General features: G+C 41.7%; 1 protein-coding gene across 1 annotated transcript; it reads left to right on the plus strand.

Annotated features, from left to right (window-relative positions):
* The first annotated feature begins 708 nt into the window (after positions 1-708).
* Positions 709-22,946, plus strand: ADGRF2 (adhesion G protein-coupled receptor F2). Its single transcript, XM_037140844.2, has 9 exons — positions 709-780; positions 5,225-5,267; positions 5,952-6,103; positions 7,983-8,213; positions 9,163-10,524; positions 15,825-15,866; positions 19,046-19,105; positions 21,574-21,656; positions 22,764-22,946. Exons 1-8 carry the CDS (start codon positions 709-711, stop codon positions 21,622-21,624), a joined length of 2,013 nt encoding a protein of 670 aa, XP_036996739.2. The 3' UTR covers positions 21,625-21,656; positions 22,764-22,946.
* The last annotated feature ends 309 nt before the right edge of the window (positions 22,947-23,255 follow it).

The raw sequence follows: 23,255 nt of genomic DNA on the forward strand, positions 1-23,255 counted from the left end.
TGACGCAAATCATCAGCTCTTCCCAACCACCTTCCCCCTCTTCCTCCTTTCTTCTTCCATTATTGAATACATTGTGTGCCCACCATGTGTCCAGCACTGTTCTAGGTGACAAGGCATCGTTTTGATCAGTTTTGGCAGAAATAAGTTGCTACCTATCTAAGAAAATACAGCTCCAGGGTTAGGTGGGAATGAGGGATAATAGGCCAAGCCTGGTGCTTACTCTCCCTAAAAATATATTTCTAGGCTGAGTTTGCACATAGGAATTTCAACTCACATTTCACCAGAGCCACCCACACGTTTCTCAGCCCTGCCTAACCCAGAGAGTGAGACATCATTCCCATCCCCTGAACCTGGGCTGTTATTTATTAGACCTGGGCAGGTAGGTTCCCTTGGAGGGATTCTCCCAGGAGGCATCACATGCAAGCCCACGGAAGATGATTGCTGGAGGTTATCTCAGCAAATGCTTGTGCCTCCCAGTGCCAGCTGACGCTCACGTGCAACTTCCTGGTGAAGTCTACGGATGAGAGCACAGGGAGGGTGGCCACCTCGGAAGCAGGGACTTCGTAGTAGACAGCACTAAGGACAGAACCCACTCTCATAAGCGGACTGAATTTGCAGTGGCATGGAATTTTGAAATCTTCAGATTGGAAACCTTTTGTTTTTTCATTTATTTTTATAGAAGCCAGAAAGGCAGCTGTGTTGAAGACAATGACTCATATGTTTTTGCTGTGCTGCTTAGTGTTTATTTTGCCCACAGAGTCCTGCAGGACATTATGCCAGGTAAGAGAAGGGAGGTGGGGGAGGATATGGTGGGGACATCAAGTGCAAACTAAAATCCAGCTCTATGTTATCTGAGCTGAAATGTACAGAGAACATGGAGGTAGAATGGTTCAGCCAGAAAAAAATGGCAACTATATATAATAACCAAAACGCGTTTTAGCTAGAGCTGCAGTTTATTTTCCCATCAACAACTTCTGTATATTTCTGATGTGCAATGAGGCTCAAATGATTTAAAGGTAATAAACCCTTTTTTCTATGTCTTTTGATGACGAAACTTTCAGTTGCTTATAACTAGGGCAGTGCCACTTCCTCAGGGGCACTTGGGAATGTGGGTGTGGTGAGGGTGTCACACTGACTGGAAGATATTTAATGGCATTTAGTGTAGGCAGGCCCTAGGAATGGTCTGCCACAATGAAGCATTGTCCCACCCCAAATGGTGTCTCCTTTGCAAAACCTGAGAGTGACCACCATGGTTGGGCTGGAGGGAGCAATGAACAACTCAGACAGTCAATGGCTAGGCAAGGTCTAACTGAGATGGAGTTTGTAGCAATGCACTGTCTATACATTTTGTGGGGGGAGTGAGTGCCATGGCTCTCTCTGGAATATTTTTCCTCATACTATATAAGTCATTTTATTTTCCCTATTACTTATTTAAATTAATCTGTGGAGACTCAGAGAGAGAGCGAGAGAGAGAATTATTATTGGACACCAAGATCTGAAAGGGAGCCTTGAGATCAACTGCTGAAGCCAACTCCCTTATTTATCAGTAGGAAAGCCAGGGCCCAGGGTATGGAATGTGACTTGCTGAGGTTACATTCCTATTTAGCTAAAGGGCAAGCCCAGAATTTGAAGGATGCCTGTCTTCATATTCTTAGCTTCTTGATCTTTCCATTTTAATATGTACCTTCTTAAGAAGAGCTTCCTTAAGAAAGAATGGCTTTGAAAATTCTATCTAAGAGTTTCCAGGTGATACTTACTTTACTCTCTAAGTGGTTTGTCTGTGGGTAGAACTTTTCCCAATGAGTCCCCTTCCCCCCTCACACTGAGCCAGTCCCTAGTTTCTGGAAGGGATTAGACAGAGACTCCTTCAGAAAGGCCTTTCCCAGGTGGCACCCCAACCCCACCGTGTGATACTATTCCCTCCCTTCATTTTCTCCTCCATGCTTTTCTATAAGACAGAACTTGAAGAGTCATTGGAGCGTTGAAGGTTAGCTTCATTTTTTTGATTATTTGGGATCACCTTACCAGGACATTCGATCCTTTTGTTTTTACTGAGCAAGTTGTGGATGCTGAGCTTCTGGGTGTTACTCCTCTCCTGACCTGCCTAGTCACTCAGGCAGCTCTGCAGGTTTAGCAGGTGGCAGGTTTTGAAGTATTTGTTATTTATTTATTTATTTACTTACTTACTTACTTACTTACTCACTTATTTCAGTATTTGGTTGAGGACTGTTGGTATCTGGAGCTAACATAGCTCATATCAGATGCCACCCTAGATATAAAATGACCAGGACTTGTATACAGGTGTGCTTTGGCAAATTAACCAGGATGAAGTGAATCAGGTCCTTTACTGAAGGCAGAGTTTCCAAAATTCCTTGTAAATAGCATCCATGGTGGTGTGCCTACATATCTGATTAGTATAATGTGACTTCACTGCAGTCTGTTTAATGCGTCCAGTATTATCCAGAGTTGCCTACTCTTAGGTACTTTACTGTGGTGTATTGGAGACCATGGCCCTCTCAAGATGAGCTTAGGGATTCTTGAGATGCTTGTACTTCCACACACACCCCTATGACTTCTCCACTTGGTCATGGGTTGACTTGGTGGAAAGAACAGTGTTTCAGGAGTTGGGAGAGCTGAGTTCTAGTCCAAGCTTGAAGAAGAATGCTCTGCATGGCCTGGTACGAGTCACCTCATCTATCTAACACTCACTTTCCTTATCTGTAAAATCAGAGGGTTGGACTGGTTAGACTGTAAGGTCTTTCAGAACTCCACAAATATTATTTTAGTGTTCTTGTTTAGTGAAAGGCCTTTACTCTTCCATATATACAATAGTTTGATTCTCTTGATTGCGAGATGAGAAAGTCATCTTACATCAGTATGTTGAAGGATGTTGTATTCCATGAATTAGAGCTACCTTCCTCACTTTTGACAAACCCCAAATGTTCAATCAGGCTCTCCATAAACTCTCATTTAGTAGAGAAAACAGAAGATTCATCTTGATAACATAGAGAGAAACAATGCTGTGAAGGAGAAAAGAATATGTACTCCAAGTGTTAGTCACATAGCTGCGTCACTGAGCTTCTAGTTCCTCCCCAATGACTAAGATCTAGGAATGCAAGTTGGAGTAAGTGTACCAAGGCTCTTTCTAGCCACTAGAGGGCAAACTTCTGGCGGAAAAGCAGGACAACACAGACTCAGATTCCACACACGTGTGCACATAGACACAAATGTGTCAATATATACATATAAGTATGTATATATACATATATGTACTTATGTAGCTACGTAGGGGGATATAAAGAAACACAATACACAATCCCTGTTCTTAAGGAACTTTTAATTGAGAAGCTAACACGAATATGTAAAGATGATTAGATAGTGAGACAGCAGGTCAGGTGAGTACGTGCCAAGTGCTGAATGGGTGGTATGGTGGTATGGAAAATAAATTTTACAGGAGCCAGAGAGGAAAAGATGCATCATTTTGAATTGGATTAGGGAAAACTTCTTGGAGGAGGCAAACTTGAGCTTTGTATGTAGTAAACATGGAGTGAGTCCATTTTTGGAGAATAATGACGACAGCTAAACCTTAAATACCACTTACAATATTACAGGCTCAGTTCAAGTGTTTTTCATACATGATCTTATTTATTCTTCATAAAAATCATCTGAGGAAAGATTATGGAATTATAGAACTAGAATTCCTAACCTGCTTTATAGTGAGGAAACTGAGGCTCAGAAAGATGACCTTTCTCAAGGTGCCGAGTGGCAATATTGGGATGTAAACCCAGCCATTCTGTTTCCAGAGTCACCCCTTGATCATAATGTGACACTGGTTTTCAGCATCATACAGATGAGTGGGGAAGACAGGGGCTTCTAATCAGGAAAAGTGGGAACACTTGTGATAAGGGGAAGCCAGGTTTTTGAGAACCCCTCTTTTAAAGAAGGATACGAAATTATAAATACAAAATTTAGGGAAAAGTGCATATTTAGTTTGGATGAGAAAAAAGAATAGCATTATTTTATAATCAATTGCTTAGCATTATTTTGTAACCAATTCAATAAAATAACATTTTTATTAATGAAAATCCACATTTTTGTTTCTGCATTTCTGGCTGCATACTTGTACATCATTAATTTTATAATATTTTTTCTATAGGAAGAATAGAAGGATCATTCAGTCTGTCACCTGGCATTGCTGATTAATTTTATTATTCCAGTTTAGAAAAATAGCTTTCAGCTTCCCAATCCATTATTAGTAATGCCACACGAATGTGTAGAATTGTTGTCAAATTTGGGAAAACTTCTTAGCAAGTTTCTTTCATATATGACCTATAAGGTTTCAGGGCACTTAGAACTTTCTTTTTCTGTGACTAATTGTAAGTTCCCCTGTATTCAATGCCACGTATTGATGTCCTCATCATAATGCAGAAATGACAGCAAACTATGTAAGTACTATTAAACCCAAGCTAAATGTACTCCCGACTCAGCTTCTACTTGTCCAGATTCCGTAAATAGCTGCAGCCTCCCTGGTGCTATTCAAAATGAGGAAATGTGTGCAGGAGGTGAAGTTGAACTGGAAAAAAATAATGATCTGAACAGATGGTGGTTAAACGGTTTTGCTTTTGAAAATTTAATAAAACAGGCCTGACTGGTGTGGCTCAGTAGATTGAGTAGCCGGCCTCCAAACCAAAGGGTCACTGCTTCAATGCCTGGGTTGCAAGCCAGGTCCCCAGTATGGGGCATGGGGGAGGCAACCACACCTTAATGTTTCTCTCCTTCTTTCCCCCACCCCCCTCTGCTTGAAAATAAATAAATAAATAAATAAATAAATAAATAAATAAATACATAAATAAATAAAAATAATAGGACATATGATCATATAAACCCATCGCTAGATCCTCTCTCAGTGCTTTGAAGGGGCCCAAACAAGCAGTGGGTTCTGAAGCTTAACCTGCATTAACTTCTCAGTATTTCTTAGGTAGAATGCATTTCATCCCCACCAGAGTGGAAGGAGGGTTCCTACTGAAAGGCAGTGGGAGAGACAGCTGTCCCATGGCTGAAGCGCACATGGGGTCCTGGGACTCACTTCATGGTCTAAGCTTTCGGTGGCACCCTGGCATTAGAGCCAATGGAGATGTGGCTGTTGGTCTGTGACTAAAGTAAATAACTGGGCTAGAATATCGCCGATGGATTTTAATGTGAATTTTGATTTTTCCCTCTCTAGGGTGCCAGAAAAGGCAGGGAGGAGGTGTCTGCTGGAACACATGGTATGGAGCAGTGACTAATCAAATGAAAATTTTACTGTCCGCCTGTCGTAATAGGGGGCCATTGTCCACTCTGTCTCATGGCATGACTGATGGGACTCCCTTATGGCTTGCGAAGGGACTCCTTCTTTATTTTCCTCATTTTCATTGTGCCTTCGACTCCTGCCTCCCTCTCCTGCCAGCATGCTCTGCTTTCTTCTGGTCTGACAGTTCTTTGTTATAAATCCTTTTGACTGAGGCAGCTCAGACAGAAGCCATGGCCAGTTCAGTGAGAACTCGTTGATGACATAATTCATTACAAGGCTCCAGCACTGGGAGGTTTCTTGAAGAACATCAGATACTATGGCTTCCAAACTGTCCCTTCATCTAGGAAACTGAGGAGGTGCTCGGGGTGTCCCTATGGGGGGTGACGGGACCTAGTGGACTGAGCTGTGGGCTCTTCCCTCTCACTGCAACTGGGCCGGTTGCACTTTTATCGATTTTCTGTATTTGAGTTCAGGATAGTAGTTAGTCACTGAAATGCATGGCAATGACTAATCTACTTCAGTCTTCCTCTGCTTTGCAAAGAAGAGACACCTGATAGCTGCAGGATTTGTGTGCCTTCATGTGCTGACACCCTGGTGACTGGCCCGTGCAGCCTGGAGTCCAGATCTCTCCATCTGATGCTGATGCCTTTTATATTCGCAGGTGTTTGTGATGGTGTCTGTGTGGACAATTCCAACTGCACTCAACCTTGCCCCCCTGACACTCCTGGAAATGTGGGGTTTGTATGTAGGCACAAGAAATGGTACAAGATCATTGATACCTGCCGGACTCTTACAGCTTTTAACATCTTTGAGGTAATAATATCTTTTCTCCCACATGCAAAGTAGCACGCCAAATTAGCAATGCATAGTGCATTCAATAAGAGAGAGGGGCAGCTCCAGGCAGGGTAGTAGGTATGGACATTTACAGCTAAATACATAAACACCCACCTGTCCTCTCTCCACACTAGAATGGCATTCTTAACTTGGGGCATCTACATGTTTGTGCTCCAGTCTCTCACACCTGTCGTCACACAAAGGAACCTGATCATTTAGGTCAGAGCTAGGAAAGCTGTCTAGAATCCTCGCAGCTTACTTCTCCATTCCCACTCTTAGCTTTTTGATGCCCCAAAGCCTGGCTACCCAATGTGTCCTTCACTGACCAGCAGCACAGGACATCTCTGAGAGCCTTTAGACATGGCCCCACCCCAGACCTGCTGAGTCTGAATCTGCATTTTACCCAGATCTCCAGGTGACTTCTGAGCTCAGAAAAACATGAGAATAGAGCTGAGATAGAGGGAAGGATTTCATTGTCAAACAAAGAACATTTTTTTCACATATGCTTAAGTAGTTACATAAAAAAATCAAATTCTAGTGAATAAAATCAGGTCAAATGGTATTTCTTCTTTTGTTTCTTCTTCTCCTTCTCTAGCAGTGGCTTTATCTTTCTGAAGTTCAGCTGCTGACTAATTCAGAGGAGTCAGTGCTTTAGCATCTCTTGTGTCCTAGCAACATTCCCATCCCATTTTAGAGGAGAGGCGGGGGAAAGTGGATGCTATCCCTGAAGTTCCTCTGCCAGACTTCAGAGGGCTGCCCGCCCTTGATTTGAAGGACTTGTGCAAAGATATACATGGAGAACAATATACATACCCTCCTATTTAAATGCTTCCTATTCAAATCAAACCTATAAACTGATACATAAAATAGGTTTTATCAGTCTCCCATTCCAGAATTCTATCCTGCACCTCAAAGGTAGAGGAAAGCCAAGGCTACACATCCCTAAGCCTGAACACCGGTGTCTCTCTGACACCTCGTGGGCCTGTGGGTGAGCACACTCATGACATGGCCAATCTCTAGCAGCACAGACTTAGGGGAGGCCCCGGATATGGACTTGCAATGGTTGAGTAGAAAATTCAAGTGTCTAGAAGCAGACACGGCTTCTGAGTGGCCATGTCCTCTAGGCTATGGACTTCTTGTCCTCTATCAAGTGTCAGGCTGGAGCAAGGGGTCCGCTAAAGCAAGGTTTGGCATTTTTTTCCCTGTCAAGGGCCAGATAGTAAATATTCTAGGTTATGGTCTCTGTCTAAACTACTCAGCTCTGACATTGTAGCAGGAAAGCAGCCATAGACAATCCTTATAATGAATGAGCAAGCTGAATCTCAATAACAACAAAACAACAGGCAGCCAACCTGGGACCATAGTTTGCTATCCCTGCTTAAAAATGTGAGACCCGGAGTCTGAACCTGTGCGAAATACTGCCTGTCACTATTTTTTTAGTCTTTCTTCTCAATGTTCTCGTTGATTCATCCAAATCTGTTCAGAATTTCTTATGTCTCATGCTTTTCCCCTTAAGAAGAGTAAAAAATAAGCTTACATGACATGAGAAATGTATCTATGCACACAGTATGTATACACAGAAGTGGTATGAAGTGGTATGCCAAAGGTGCAGATGCTATTTGGATGTAGGGGGTTCAGAACTAGGCAACTGGCTAGCTGGAACTTTCATTTTCTGTTCATAGACCTTGGTACTGGGCAGGTTGTACCACAGCAGATGTGACTTGGACAATGGAAAATGGAAAAGCATCATGCAATATACAATTGTCTGACAAGGCTGTCCTGCACTTTAGTAAAGGTACTTTTACAGTAAAACAAAGGTAACATGATAAAAGGTTCTTAATTTTTTTCTATTTTGCAGGAGGATTCACCTATATTTGGAGCATCTCCAAGTATAAAAATAAATGAATTTGTCAAATCTGAAGCCATTGCAGATATATTGTTGCAGAGGTGTCCGAAGGATTTGTCCTGTGTCATCAAGAACATTCAGCGTTCTCCGCGGATACCGGGCAACATCGCTGTCATTGTGCAGCTCCTACGCAACATATCAGCAGCAGAGAAGCTGACAAATGTGGACGAAACAAAGATGCAGGTAAGTGGCCTCAAATATTTGGGAGAGCATTTTCGCAGTGTGTGTGGGAAAGGAATGCCTGTTAGTTGAAGATTTTGGGAGTCTGAGAAGGCCATGTCTTTTACTTCCATGTCTCAAATACCTTGTAAGTGCTGAAAATAAATCTTTATTGAAAAAAAGTGAGTAAATGAATGGAAAAAGTGAACACATTCAATCAACAGACATTTAAAGATATGAGTCACTGACTGGGTGATTTAAATCAACAAACTCTTACTGGGTGCTGGATTGCAAACTGAGGCAAGCTTTTCCGATGTATATTTTGGTTACTACAAACTTGTAAGAACCGTCCTAGGTCCCACAGAGAGAAAGCTTTTATTTGTGAGTCAGAACAGGTTGCTAAAATGGAAAATAACTGCATGCCAAGAAAATAGCCATAGATGTCTGCTGCAGAAATGTGAAATGGAACTGGACCCATTCCTTCATTTTTGATTTTCAAGGTAGAGGACAGTAAAGAGGAGGTTCAGTTTCTAGGGTTGGTTTCCAATTTGGCATATTTCTCTCCAGTGGTATTTAATAAGTGTTAATTACCTAGTGGGTGGGTGCTCTGACCAGGGTAAGCAAATTGCCAGTTTCATCCAGGTGTGAAGTAGAACTGATGAGGGAAATGAGCAAGGTGAAGGCTTCCCACTTGCCTGTCTCACAGGAGGCATTGCATAAATGGAAGGAGGGCAGCTCCCTTGTAGCTCTGCCCTCCAACCCAAACTTGAGCACCATGTGAGTCACCTGGGGATTTCATTAAGATGCTGATTCTAATTTAACTGGGGTGGAGCCCAAGATCCTGCATCTTTAAGAGGTTCCAAGGCGATGCCTATATTGCTGGTTGAAGGACCACATTTTATAAAAGGGAAGCTCGAATGTCCTGGCAGGATCAGACAATGGCTCAGTACTAATGCTGGTTCTTCATTGACAGAGTTACAGCATCATGGCCAACCACATTCTTGACAGCAAAAGCATCTCAAACTGGACCTTCATCCCTGAAAAAAACAGCAGCTGTGTGCTACTACACTCGGTCAATACCTTTGCAAAAAGGCTACTTATAAATAAACATCCCATTGACATACCGGATGCCTTCATTCATACTGTGGGCACCATCATATCTGGAGATAACAATGGAAGGAATTTAACTTTCTCAATGAGAGTTAATGACACCGGCAACAATGTCACCGGGAGGGTGTTGATCAGCAGAGATGAAGTTCAGAAGGTGCATTCCCCTTCTCAGTTTATCAGCATTGCATTTCCAACTCTTGGAGCCATCTTAGAAGCCAGTCTTTCAGAAAAGGACACTGTGAATGGGCTTGTCCTGTCTGTCATTTTGCCGAAGGAACTTCAAAGAATCTCACTGGTTTTTGAGAAGATCAGGAGTTCCAAGGGGAGGGGGACACAGTGTGTTGGCTGGCACTCCTTAGAGAGCAGATGGGACCAGCATGCCTGTCAGAAGATTCGAGAAAACTCCCAGCAAGCTGTTTGCAAATGCAGACCAAGCACGTTGTTCACCTCATTCTCCATTCTTATGTCACCACATATCTTGGAGAGTCCCATCCTGATTTACATCACGTATATAGGCCTGGGCATTTCTATATGCAGTTTGATCCTTTGCTTGTCCATTGAGGCCTTGGTCTGGAGCCGAGTGACGAAGACAGAGATCTCCTATTTACGCCACTTGTGTATTGCTAATGTTGCGGTCACCTTGCTGATGGCCGATGTGTGGTTCATTGTGGCTTCCTTTCTTGGTGGTCCAACCGCACACCACGGTGGATGTGTGGCAGCAACATTTTTTGTTCACTTCTTTTACCTTTCTGTGTTTTTCTGGATGCTTGCTAAGGCACTTCTTATCCTCTATGGAATCCTGATTGTTTTCCATACACTGCCCAAGTCAGTCCTGGTGGCATCTCTCTTTTCTGTGGGCTATGGGTGTCCTTTGGTCATCGCTGTTATCACAGTTGCTGCCACTGAGCCTGGCAAAGGCTACCTACGGCCTGAGGCCTGCTGGCTCAACTGGGACAGGACCAAGGCCCTCCTGGCCTTTGTGGTCCCAGCCTTGGTCATCGTGGTAGTAAACCTGATCACAGTGACATTGGTGATTGTCAAAACCCAGCGACCTGCCATTGGCAGTTCCATGTTCCAGGAGGTGAGAGCCATTGTGAGAATCAGTAAGAATATCGCCATCCTCACACCTCTGCTGGGCCTGACCTGGGGATTCGGAATAGCCACAGTCGTCGATGATACCTCCCTGGTCTTCCACATTCTCTTCTCCTTGCTCAATGCATTCCAGGTAAGTCCAGGTGCTTCTGACCAAGTCCAAGTGAGGGAATTCAGAAAGAAGTTTTGTAATCAGGAGGTTATGGCATCATATTTATTTATAAAAGACAGTGGATTTAGAGTAGCCTATTGGGTCAGGAAATAAGCTTTTGTTCCAGAAAGGTCTGGATTCAAATTTTGAGTCTATCATTTACTAATCTATAACATTCTCCTGGGATACTTGTTTAACTTTTCCGAGCCATATTTTTCTCATTTATAGAAATGGATATAATCTGCCCATTTTACAGCAGTGTTTGGAAAATGAAATAAAATGGTGAATGGGTAAATAACAAGAATTAAAATGCCCTACAGATCACAAGTAACCTAAAATACGCTTAGTTTTAACTGGTTTAGAGATTAAGCAATACCATTTCTCCAAAAATCTAGGTATGTAACTGGATGTATTTACATATGTGAATTTATATTTTATTCCATTTAGAATTTTTAGTTACCTTTGGAAACCATTTTATTTTAATAAAGTAAGTCATATAGAATGGTATTGAAGATGGTTCCCCTGTCCTCTCCTCTCTTATCTCATCTCTGTCAATTAAAACATGTTTAATAGACCAATAAATTTTTATATAATATTGGGGTTAAAAACAATAAGTAGTATTTTGCAACTTACTTTTTCACTTCAAAATACATCCTAGCATTTTTACCAGATTACTATAGATATGTATGTCTCTTTAATTGATGCATAGTATTCAATATTCAACAATTCCTTTCTTGATGAATTTTTCTATTTTTCACATTTTTTGGTTACAGTATACCAAAGAGTCAAAGTTTATTATACTGAATGTTAAATATGCAAATGGCAACTAATTGGAAAGAAAGATTTTATTTTTCTTAAGACCTCTAAAATATTTTTTCTGAGTTCACCTTTATTAGAAAATTTTATTTTCAAATAAATATTTTTTCCTAATAAATCATATAAATTTTAAGTCAAATATTTTCTCATTCAAAATTTAAGTGTAAATGATTTTATTTACAATAAACATTTTGATGTCTTAGAGAACAATGTTAACAATAATGGGAGGGCTAATCTTTTGACCCTTTGTTGTTGTTTTTCTGCATTTCTATAGAATATATTAATTGCACTGGCTTGGCCCAAAAGACCATATGATTTTTTTCCATAAAGTAAAAGACATAGTTTTCATGTGCACCAATAACTTAATGGATTTGGATATTTTGATCAAGTGGCAGAATGCTGATGGTTCTCAATTAATGTCTCAATTTGATTGCTATCAGCTTCAACTGGTCTACCTGACCGTGGAGCATCATCCATCCAGAAATCTCCAGCATTAAACCTCGCAAACCATTTTCAACATGTCCGATCAGGAACATGTGCACTTCTCCATACACTGCATAAATCTCTTTTGCATGTGTGTGTTTTAGTTGCATTTTTACCTTTCTTGAAATAATAAAGCATAATATGCCAAAAATGTTGTGTATTTTTTCCATCTTCAATGTTAAAATGGCTACACAAAAATCACCAATTTTGATAGGTTTTTTCTAAGTACATGCCGTTATGACAGCTGTCACAATACAATAAAATAACATTGTTTTGAATGAAGTTAAAGACAACTAAGTGCTACTAGCACCATCTTATGAAAAAAACCAATGAACATTTTGTCCAATCCAATACCCTACATTTTTTGTATAGCTCTTAGTAATTATCAATTTTCTTACCTGTTTATGCATCTAGCCACTGGTAGAATAAAGATAAAAACCTAGTATTCCTAAGTTTATGTTCAGCATACCTGTGGGTATTTGTCATGGGTATTTAATGAGTTCATGTCTTACTCCTCAGCATTTTTCTTTCCTTTCCTCCCTTGGGGCCATCTTAACTATGGTTTTTGTTTTGGGCTAGGCTGTAAGCACTTGTCTTTTGGTATTGTGAGCTCTTTTACCTGTAATAACAGCACTAACTTGTAATTTAAACTCAGTTTCTGTCCTGACCCCCGACAAGGAGGAGGGCAGGGCCCATCTAAGTACCAGTACCAATGGGAGAGTGAGAAGTCAAGAGCAGGTTTTGGGTGAAGGCCAGACACCGGGGCAGGCATTAGGCAGTGGTGTGCTGAAGCTGGCTTGCACTTGCTCAGCTGACTGCTATATTTTCATGAATTTTTGTGAGCTGATTGTAAACATACACATTACTAAATTGTGTAGAAAATAAGCTCAAAAGCAAAGTTCAAATATCCTCAATACTCATCACTCCCTAATTGTTTGTCCACAGTATACTCCACTCTCCAGATTATTTGAATCTACTGTATCTGTATGGTGGAAACACTGTATAATGTTATGCCCATCTCTTCCTAACTTTATGGCCAGTGATGTCATGTTGCTAGATTTACATTAACCATGGCGGAAGTATTTAGCCATGGAGATTGGCAAGTGCTACAAATTAGCAGAGTAGGTTACCAGAATATCAGTGCATCAAGGCATCCTAGAGAGGAGAGAGAGGAAAGCCACAGAGCTAGGGAGGTGGGAGACCAAAACAACTGAGAGAGAAGAAGCAGGATGAGCAGAGTTTTAGGATGAACTGAGAAGAGAGGAAACTGAGGTTGATGAAACAGGCTGAAAGGAAAGACTCCTCTTCACGCCGAGAGATCCAGAAGGTGAGAGAGAAAGCTCTTTGATAGATTTCCTGGTCCTAGTCCCGTGGGAGCACCTACACTGGTTTTAAAGCTCAACCAACTTTTTTACTAGGGAAGGATTATTACACAGGGTAGAATAAAAGTAGATTTACAGTTGTGGGTATGAAAAACACAGGCTTTATTTTTGTCTTATCATTTATTCATTATTGTGTTATTTTCCATATGAACAACTTTAAAACTACTTTTGCCCCACCCAGTAAGGAGCTGCCTTGAATGCTACTTTGTCGATCCATAACATCTAGTTGGTATCTTCTCCTGTGTATACCGAGAGTAATTGTGAGCTGGTCTAAGTTTGGGAACCCTTATCACAATGGGTGGCTTATGAACAACATAAATTTATTTCTCAAAGTACTGGAGGCTGGGAAGCCCAAGACTGAGGCATGAGCGGATCCAGTGTCTTGTGAGAAGAGCTTACTTCCTGGTTTTCAGAAGGACAGCTGTCTTCTTGCGACAACCTCCCATGGTGGAAGGGGTGAGGGAGCTCCCTGGGGCCGCTTTTACAAGGGCCCTGATCTCTTATGGAGATCATGTCCTACTTGCCTCCCAAAGGTGTGCCTCCTAATACGTTCACATTGGGTGTGAGGATTTGGCACATGAATTTGGGAGTGGGGAACGTGCAATCTCTAGCAGTAAAGCACATGTTTTTAAACCTGGGAGAACATTTTGGGATTTCTCTGCTCAAATTGGGTTTTTCCTATTAAAAGAAATACATGGAAGTTGCTACCTCTGAATGTATCTCAGTTGGAAGCTACACCTTATGACTGATAGTATATCCAAATTTTCTGAATAATATTTTGTGTAACTTTTCTCAAGGTGGCATGGACCAATGTAAAGTGATTATAGTGGGGTATTTCCCTGTTATGTATTTACAGCTATGCAGTTGCAGATTGCATAATAAAGAAACACACTCACAGGCATAGACACACAAATGCACAGAGACACCATGTTTAATGAGTATTTATTTTGTACCTGGCATTATGCAATGTTGCAGATGTAAATACAATCAGTCCCACCTCGAGAAATTGAAAGTCTCTCAAGAAAATAGATTCCTCTTAGTCCTTTAGCCAAAGGAATATATACTCATAGAGGAAACAGACTAGAATTGTGGTTTCTCCAATCTTTAAAAAATTTAATTATTGGGCAAAATTCATGGATATTCTGATTTAAAATGTATTCTTAGTGCCAAACCCAGACTGGGATATATTTGTCTCAAGCATCTGTATACAAATGATATTTTGTCACCTCATGGACCATGCCGTCCATCAGTGGCATTTCGTTAGCAGACCAACAACAGATTTCAATAGTTATCTTGTATGCTAAGAGTGTCACACAAAAAAAGCAGTCTGATAGAAGCACTCCAAGCTTGGAGCACTTGCTAGACTGGTGGAATGGAGAGGTGTCGTTTGGAAGGTTTAGGGGAGTGGATGAGCTGCGTGGCCATCCAGGTGCTCGCTGGTCTCTGTGAGGTCCTTCACCTCTCGGCTGGTTTTTCATAAATCATGGCAGCGGTGGCTTCAGTGTTGTTCTGCTGATGACCACTTGGTTGCACCATCTTTATTATTTCCTATTAAACTTATGAACTTTGATAGGCCTCTGCCTGGGTAAATGTTTACATATGATTATGAAATCAGAGCGATTTAAAAAGGATGCCTAAATCAAAAGTCATTATCTCACTTCTCTTTTCTGGTGAGCAAAGACCTGCGTAACCACACTTCTAAGAGAAATTTTGTCTAATTGATATTGCTGTCTATCACATTTTAAAAGTTGAGTATGAGCTTCCTTTTGTTATCTTTGAAATAGGATGAACACTTTTTCTTCTTTTGTGGTGGTTTTGTGCCACTACATATGAAAAAAAGGTTGAAAACTCAGATGGTTCCAATGATGGAGGAACAGCTTCCCTTTGACTTGGTGCTGTCCATCTTTATTATGGACGATCAGAGACATGAGAGCTAATGACTTCCTTCTGTATCATACTCAGAGCCCTTGTTTCTGAGCTCCCATTATGTACTTTTCTAAGTACATAAAGTCAATCTGCTTTGGGTTTTGGTTTTTCTGGTGGTCCATGTACTTGATTTTTCTTTGCATTTTATAACTGATTTTGGTTGTGAATGGGAGAAAGAGGTGGAGGGTGTTAAATAAAACTGAGCATGGATGCTTTTTCTTTTTTCTATGAAAGTTTCTTTTATTACTAATTATTCAGGGATTTAATGGTGCCATCCATTGAATAATATCTTCTCTGACTATTGCTTGGATCATTATTTTCTGAGGAGAGACACAGCTCCTGATAAATGCAAAACACTTTTATTTTGCCCAGATTAAAAAGAAATTCTTATAATATATTTGCATGAATCATGGATACCCCAAGTGTCTGGAACAGGGGCAGGCACAGGGGAGGCATGTGCTATCAGTGTTTGTGGAATGAGCGAATCTGGGTGCTGTGACCTTAAAATGAGAGAGCCAGTGATTGAATCAAATAGTCTTCATTTCAGTTTTCTTTTTATTACTTTTATCAGTTTCCAAACAGGAACTGATCATGAATGCTGGTATTTCTTGTTATTTGTTATTACTATCAATATTATTTTGAAAATGGTTTTTTTTCCTCTTCTGTCTTTCTCAGGGCTTCTTCATCTTGGTGTTTGGAATCATCCTGGATCCAAAGGTACTGTAACTTCTCTCTTTTTTTTTCCTGCATTAATAATACCTGACCCTGAGATGCTTATTTGTAAAGTTTACCTATTGAGTGTCTTTTACATCAATTATTTCTGCAGACACTTGAACAGGACATCACTATTCTTTGTCATGCAAGTAATGTTGGCCATATTCCAAGCTCTTAAGGGGCTAAGCATTTTATACACATTAGCTTAAAACAACCTTGGATATTTCTATTTTCAGTTTTATGGATGAGGAAACATTCAGAGTGATTAAGTAGCTTATACAGAATCTCTACAGAAACCTACTCTCACCAATTGAAGCAGAAAAGGAATTTTTTAAATTTCACAATATTATTTTTGGGAAGGTGTCTCTTTGGCTTGAAGACATGGAGGCTACACACCTGGAATGGTCCCCAGTTCATAACACAGAACTGCTCCATATGCCATACCTTCCCCAGTTTCCTAAACATGAAAGCACAGGCCACCAAGCCAACATCAACTAGTGGATGCTAAGCTAGAGTTGCTGGTACTACTGTCTCAGGGATCACCTCCATCCCGCCTGTTGGGATCTGCTGGCAGATCTGCTTCTTGAGTTGTCATTTCTAATTGGCTGAACTCTGGTCACATGGCTGCATCTTAGCTGCAAGGGAGGCTTGGAAAGTGAATTCTGGCTTCTACCTTCAAGAGAAATGGATGCAAAGAAAGCAATCCTCCTAACACAGAGACTGGGTATAGGTAATGGGTGGTAAATCAAATAAAACCTAAACAAATGAACAAAACACCAAATGTTTACTTAGGATTCTAAAATCACCCTCTTTCTACTGTATAATATTATACTGTATCTTGAAATGAGAAAAGCAAATAACCCTCTCAGATGTAGATGCAAACACCTTCATTGCAGAAATTTTTATTTTTTAATTTGTTAATGAACTATCAATGCTATTCTAACAAGTTAATATGCAAGGTTTCTGAAAAAAAAAAGACATTTCACAATGGTCCTTTCACTTTCTCATGAGAATACCATTACCTGATAAAAATTATCCAGAGGTGAAAGTTAGAGTATTAGTCTTTTATTCTTGATATTTTCCCATACTAGCTGTGTGCCAGTGAGGAGTTCTTTAAATTACACGAACCTCAGATTCCTCAGAGAGAATGCAGAGATAACAATGCTTTCCCTTCCTTTTTTGCTAGATTACAGTAAAGAACAAAAGCAGTTTTGCAAGTGAAAACGCATAGAAAGCATTTATGTTATGATGTAGTTGTATACCATATTATTGTTTTTCATTAATCTAATACCACAATTAGTATGTTATAGCCAAATCATCAGTGGCATTATTACTATTTATTAGTGTATCAGTGTGAGGTGTTATGAAGTGTGCAAAAACTCTTAAGATATGGAAGCTTCCAACAAGATCAAAACATTCTGCCTTTAAAATTGTGTTGTAAAAGGTAGACACTGAAAAGTGCTATGATTCATTGACAAAACACTGTAAGGTAGTCCCCCTCTTCTCCATGGGGACTGCTTCCCGAGATCCCCAGTGGATGCCTGAAACCATGGGTAGTCTAGAACCCATTTTATACTCTGTTCTTTTGTCTACACATACATATCTACAATACATTTATAAATTAAGCACAGTTAGAGATTAACGATAATAACTAATAATAAAATAGAACAATTATTAAAATGTACTACAATAAAGTTATATCAATGTGGTTTCTCTCTCAAAATGTCTTATTGTACTGTACTCACCTTCTCACTTAAAGGAAGCACTTCACGACTTCTCTGGCATATCCCACCAGCCAGCACTGCTACTCCTGTGCTTTGGGGCCATTTTAAGTAGAATAAGGGTGTTTTGAACACAAGCACCACAGCACCGTGGCAGTCAGTCTGATGACTGACATGACTAGAAAGCGACTAATGGGTACGTGGTGTATGCAGCATGGATGCTGCATACACCGCACAAAGGGATGATTCATATCCAGTGCAGATGAAGCAGAATGGCATGCTGGGAGATTTCATTGCACTACTAGGAGCACCACAAAACATAAATTGTTTATTTCTGGAATTTTTCATATAATATTTTCGGACCATGGTAGACTGTGGGCAACTGAAACTATGGAAAGCAACACCATGGGTAAGGGGAGACTACTGAATATACCAGCAGTCTTTAAGCTTTGAGGATCACCTATCCCCAGATGTGTTTATTGTTTATTTACAAAGTATGTATTATGCACATTATGAAACACAGAATTAAAAAAAAAGATGGGAGGAAAGAAATTCAAGCAGAGGCTCCAGTATGTCTTTACATATTGCAATGGGCTTTGAGTGCAGGGACGCCATACCAGGGAGAGCTCGTACCTCTTAGAGCTTGTGCGTGATGGAGAACACTGCATTTTCAGGGAAGGGTGAGGTCGCTCAGAGCTAGGGGACGTCAGCCTACATTAAGTGTGAGGACAACACTTCTACGTGGCCTTGGAAGGTGAATAACATTTAATATAGCAAAAGGCAAGAGAGTACCTGGTTACAGTAGGAGTTATTTAGGGAAAATGACAGGATGGGCTGAAGTCAGGCCCTAACCCCTGGCTCTTACTCTCGGTAGTTGACTAATTTTGCATGCTACACAATCTGAGTCTTAATTTCCTCAGTTGTACCTATCTTAAAGAATTATTTATTTATTTATTTGGGTAAAAGGAGATGACCGGAGTAAAAAACACTTTAGAGTTATAAAACATAACAAAATGGTTATTTGTTATTTTATTTTCTTGGTCCTAAAGGTCTTTGCTATGTTGTGTAGGACTTTTTTTTTTTAAAACCATGGTTAAGCCCTCTAGAAAAGGAGGTTTGAATAACTGACGAACCATGGAGAAATGTTCAACTATTCAAGTACTCCCCAAAGTACCCTCAAAGCCATGTCCAGGTATCCTCAAACTGCTGGCAACTGTCACTTCTTAGCCATTACATTCATTTCAAGGCCCTGATTATAAATTTCCTGTGCCTGCTCTGCTTTGCCTATCTCTCGCCATCTCCCCACCTTTTCCCAGACCTTGTCACCAAGTTACCGATCCCTGTCCCACCTACGGGACCTGGCTGGTAACACACTCCCCTGCCACAGGATTAGCCAGTCCCAAATACATGTTGATTTCTCATAATCCTTTAATTCATATTTTTTTTTGGTTAACTATCCAGATAAGAGAAGCCCTAAAGGATCGAGTAACCTCTGCAAAATGGATCTCCAGAATATCAGAGGTAAAGTCTTCATATTCATTTTTGTACCTAAAAGTTGGACAAGAGAATGATGCTGGAGTTTCTGGCCTGTGAAGTGTTGCTAAAACTATCCCTTAACACTTCATGGCATGGAGCTTCCACAAGTGCTAGGGGAGTGCCTCTTTGAGCTGTTCAAATTCTTTCTGGCATCCTGGAACCACATCCAAAGGGAGGAAAGTCAACTTAATTGCACTCAGAGAAGAGTGACTCAGTGGCAGGGCCTGGAGGGGTGAACCTCGAACTGGCAGCAGCAGAGCAAGGGATGAAGCAGGCAAAAGAGAATTTCAGAAGTCTTGGATTCCCATGATGGCCCCCTTGTCCTTTATGAGTCCTATTGGTTGAACCACATGCAAACTGAAAATTCAAGGGAAACAAATTCTGATCCTGTTACAAAGAACTGTCCAATAACCTGATTTTCAAGAAAGGCCACTGGCCATGGTTACTGGCGTCATGCACAAGGGTTAGGGGCCTGCTCAGTCACTGGACGTTACGCATGCCCTTTCATGTATTATCACCTGCAGCGTTGTTGTGCAAAGTGTGACCCACTAGCTCTTTCAAGTGAGGGGAAAAACTGAAAGAAAATTTAAGTGGCAGCAAAAAAAGGGGATTCCAGGTTGGCCCAGGGAACATCCCCAGAAACAAGGGAAGAGGCCATCTACAGTTTCGCACACCAACATCCAAGGGCATGCACGTGGGCCAGCACGGGCTGGTGTTGCAGGACACTTGCAGGGAGAGGCGTGACGGGACAAGGGGCTGGGCCCTCAAGGGCCCCTAGATAACAGCACTGGCCCTTCCATATGATCTTTGATTTTCTGTTCTTTCTCCTTTGCTTTCCTTAGTCTTCTCTTCTTTTTCTTCTCTTTATTTTTCTATCCCTTTTCGCCTTACTCTCACAAAAGCTTTGATCTTATTCCTAGTCCTAGGAATAATATCTTTATTCATATGTGGGAGATTGATGACTCTACATCCCTTTCTTCTGAAAAATAAACACAAACAAAAAAATTGGCAAGCCCCACCCTTGCCTCCACCAATCCCACCCAGTTTTTCTAAGAATAAAGCAGTGGTTGTAAAGCAGCAGTACTCAACCTAGGCCAAACATTGGAATCAATCTGGAAGCTTCAAATAATGCTGCCTGGGTCCCAGGTTCTGATTGAGGTTCTGATTGAACTGGTCTGCAGTGTGGCTTGGGTTTGGGGTGATTCTAATGTAGTCGAAGTTAAGTTCCCCACTCACCTAGGCCTTTCTGAAGAGTATTAGCATTATAAACATTTTGTTCAAAGCAGCCCACCGGGTGTAGTATTCTCTGCTCCCTCACTCACCCTGGTCTGCCACCATGCTCTCCGGAGAGAGACAGGACACTTTCAGTTCCTTCCGGTTTAGCAGGGCTCCTTCCTTTTCAGGTTTTCAGTATCAATCCATTAGGCCACCACAGGGAAATTCTGTCCCTCAGTGCTTTGGAAAATAGTCTTTTTTTTTCTAATTACATGTAAGAATCATATCCAGAATGTTACTCTCAGGTTTTGATGGTCTGAGTCAGTGGCTTTTAATGCTGGCTGCACCCTAGAAACACCTAGAGAGCTTTTTAAAAATACCACTGTCCTGGCCCTGCCCAAGACAAATTTTACCAGAAAGCCTTAGAGGTGGGGCATAGTCACGTTTATTTGTTAAGCTCCCCAGTGGTTCTAAGTGCTGCCAGGGTTAAGAACTGCTGATCTATGTACTACGTAAATTTAGCCTAACTTCTTCCAATCCTTCCTTCACTCTGCCCACTAGTTTTTGATCATTGCAAGACTGTTTAATTAGCCCTACTCAGAACTTATCATCTGTTTCTTCCTCCCCTGCTTCGCAGGTTCTAACCCCTAGGTGGTAATCATGTACAGTCCAGATTTAACTCTTTCTTCTTATGATACTTGCCTGGAGAGTATCAGCCCCTGGTTCCCAAACCCAGGATAATCAATGTGCTTGTCTGTGATCATTTTATATTCGATGTGATGAATTTTGGTCTATGCTCACGTGGTAATAATTCTACCAGTGAATTAATGCATTACCTGTCTTAGGCAACACATACCTAAAACACAAGGTATTTTAGACTCTGGTTCATCATGAGGGGGTGTCCGTAGCATTGAGGATTTCAGGCCAGCTGAGAAGGAGCGATCCAGGGGCTAGCAAACATGTCAGTGTTGACCCCTTCCTCCATTCCACTGACCCACCTTCTCCCATTTCCCTCCCAAACCAGAGGCTCCTGCCGGAGGAGGTGGCAGGCCAGCCCCGGAGTGGGGATCTCTCCCACATCCCGTCCTTGTGCTGTCAGTGGTTCCGAATACAAACGAGAGAGGGAGAAATTAAAATGATAAAATAACTTGCTGTGGTCACAATGCTTCATGCACTTTGGATAATTGTGATCATTGTAAACAGACTAACAATAAGTGAAATGACACTTTTGTCTTCAGCAGAACCTTTCTTCTGATTACTCTTGTCACCCCACCAAAGGGCCAAGCTAACGAGCCAGCCTACTACGCTCCTAATTTGGGAGGTGAGTGCAAAGCAAATGGGGTCCCCATACATATACCATATATATGGCATTTCTTTAAATAGATCACAATCTGAGGACTTGTGATTGGAAATTATTTTTTCTTGGTTGAAAGGATTTTTCTTCTGCAATCTGTTCTCATCTAGCGAAGGTCAGAGATACATTTACCTGTCTCATTCTTGTCCTACTACTATTTTGGCTGTCCCCGTGAAACAGTCAGGCCTGTCTGAGAACGCTCTTAAACGAGTGTGGGTGTATTTAAGAGGAGAGTGAGCAGAGCTGCCATCTCCCCACGGCCTCACCCTCTCCTCCTCCTCTGGTTCCCCCGCCCCAGGACATCTTCTATGGTATCAACAATATGCCCAGATTTCCCACTTCGGGAAATCTTTCCCCTCCTGTTAAATGATCAAGGAATTATGAGAAACACTATCTATGTGAGGCTTCAGGGATAATGCAGAAGCAAACAGGCAATGGGAGGATTTAGACTCTGAGAGACGGAGAGAGAATGAAACACCCTTAGAGAAGTGGAATGACAGGGGAAAACAGAAAGAGAGACCCTTCCCCAGAGGCAGGGCGACTCTCTGTTGGAAGGGAGCCATCCAGCAACACAGACATGCGCGGAGAGTCTCCTGCCCTCTGTGTCCAGGTCCCTCTAGATCTAGACAGAGACCAGACAGGGAGACGGGGACACTCACATGGGGACACCCACATTCAGAGTCAGACAGAGAGATGAAAATAGAGGCCAAGGGTTGCAGAGAGAGACCCCAAGAAACACCAAAACAGGGAGAGAGAGAGAGAGAGGCATACACACCGAGACTCATACCGAGACACACGCAGAATGACAGAGACAGAAACGAAGAGAGATGCAGAGAGAGGCACCCAGATATGTACAGAGCACCTACCACTCCCACCCCAGTACAATGGGTCCCAGAAGCCTCTGTTGCTGAAACCTTCTGCAACAGCCAAGGGCCTTGTTCAAAGAACAGGGTATTTTCCAAGAGGAAAGAAAGTGGTGCAGCTTAAAGAGAGAGGGAATCAATAATGCAGTTCTGGTAAGGCTCTGGGTCTTGCTGCTTATCCATTAAAGCTGTGATTTCTGTTCTTGACAAGGTCACACATTCCAGGAATGGCAGAACCTCCAGGAGAAGTGTGCTTATTCCTGTGTTCTTGCCTCTGGGGAGTATGAAGGAAGCCTCCCAGGCTGTGGTGCTGATGGCGGAGGGAGCGACATGAGGAAAGGATGGAAGGCCTCGCTGCCTCCCGACTTCCGTGCTGCTGACTGCTTCTCCCACATCCACTGGCAACATCTAGTGCCATTCTTGGCATCCACGAGGGAACAGAAAGACTACATGGGTCACGGCTGGACCTTGGTCTTGTCCGGGCCTCCAGCTCCAGGCTGTGGGTCATGTTTACCCCCAGGCTGTGGCTCATCTTGGCAAAGGTGGCCTGAGATGTCACCTGGCTGGATTTTGTGGGTTGCTGAGGGAGAGGCCCTCATGAATAGTCACCAACAGTTGGGCTGACTCTAAGTAGGTCATTGATGGCTCTTTGTACAACAGGAATCCTACTGCTGGCATATTCCACCCTTCAGAGTTAAACTGA

Source organism: Artibeus jamaicensis, unplaced genomic scaffold (genome assembly GCF_021234435.1).
Source record: "Artibeus jamaicensis isolate MK-2021 breed Jamaican fruit bat unplaced genomic scaffold, CSHL_Jam_final contig_484, whole genome shotgun sequence".
NCBI lineage: Eukaryota > Metazoa > Chordata > Mammalia > Chiroptera > Phyllostomidae > Artibeus > Artibeus jamaicensis.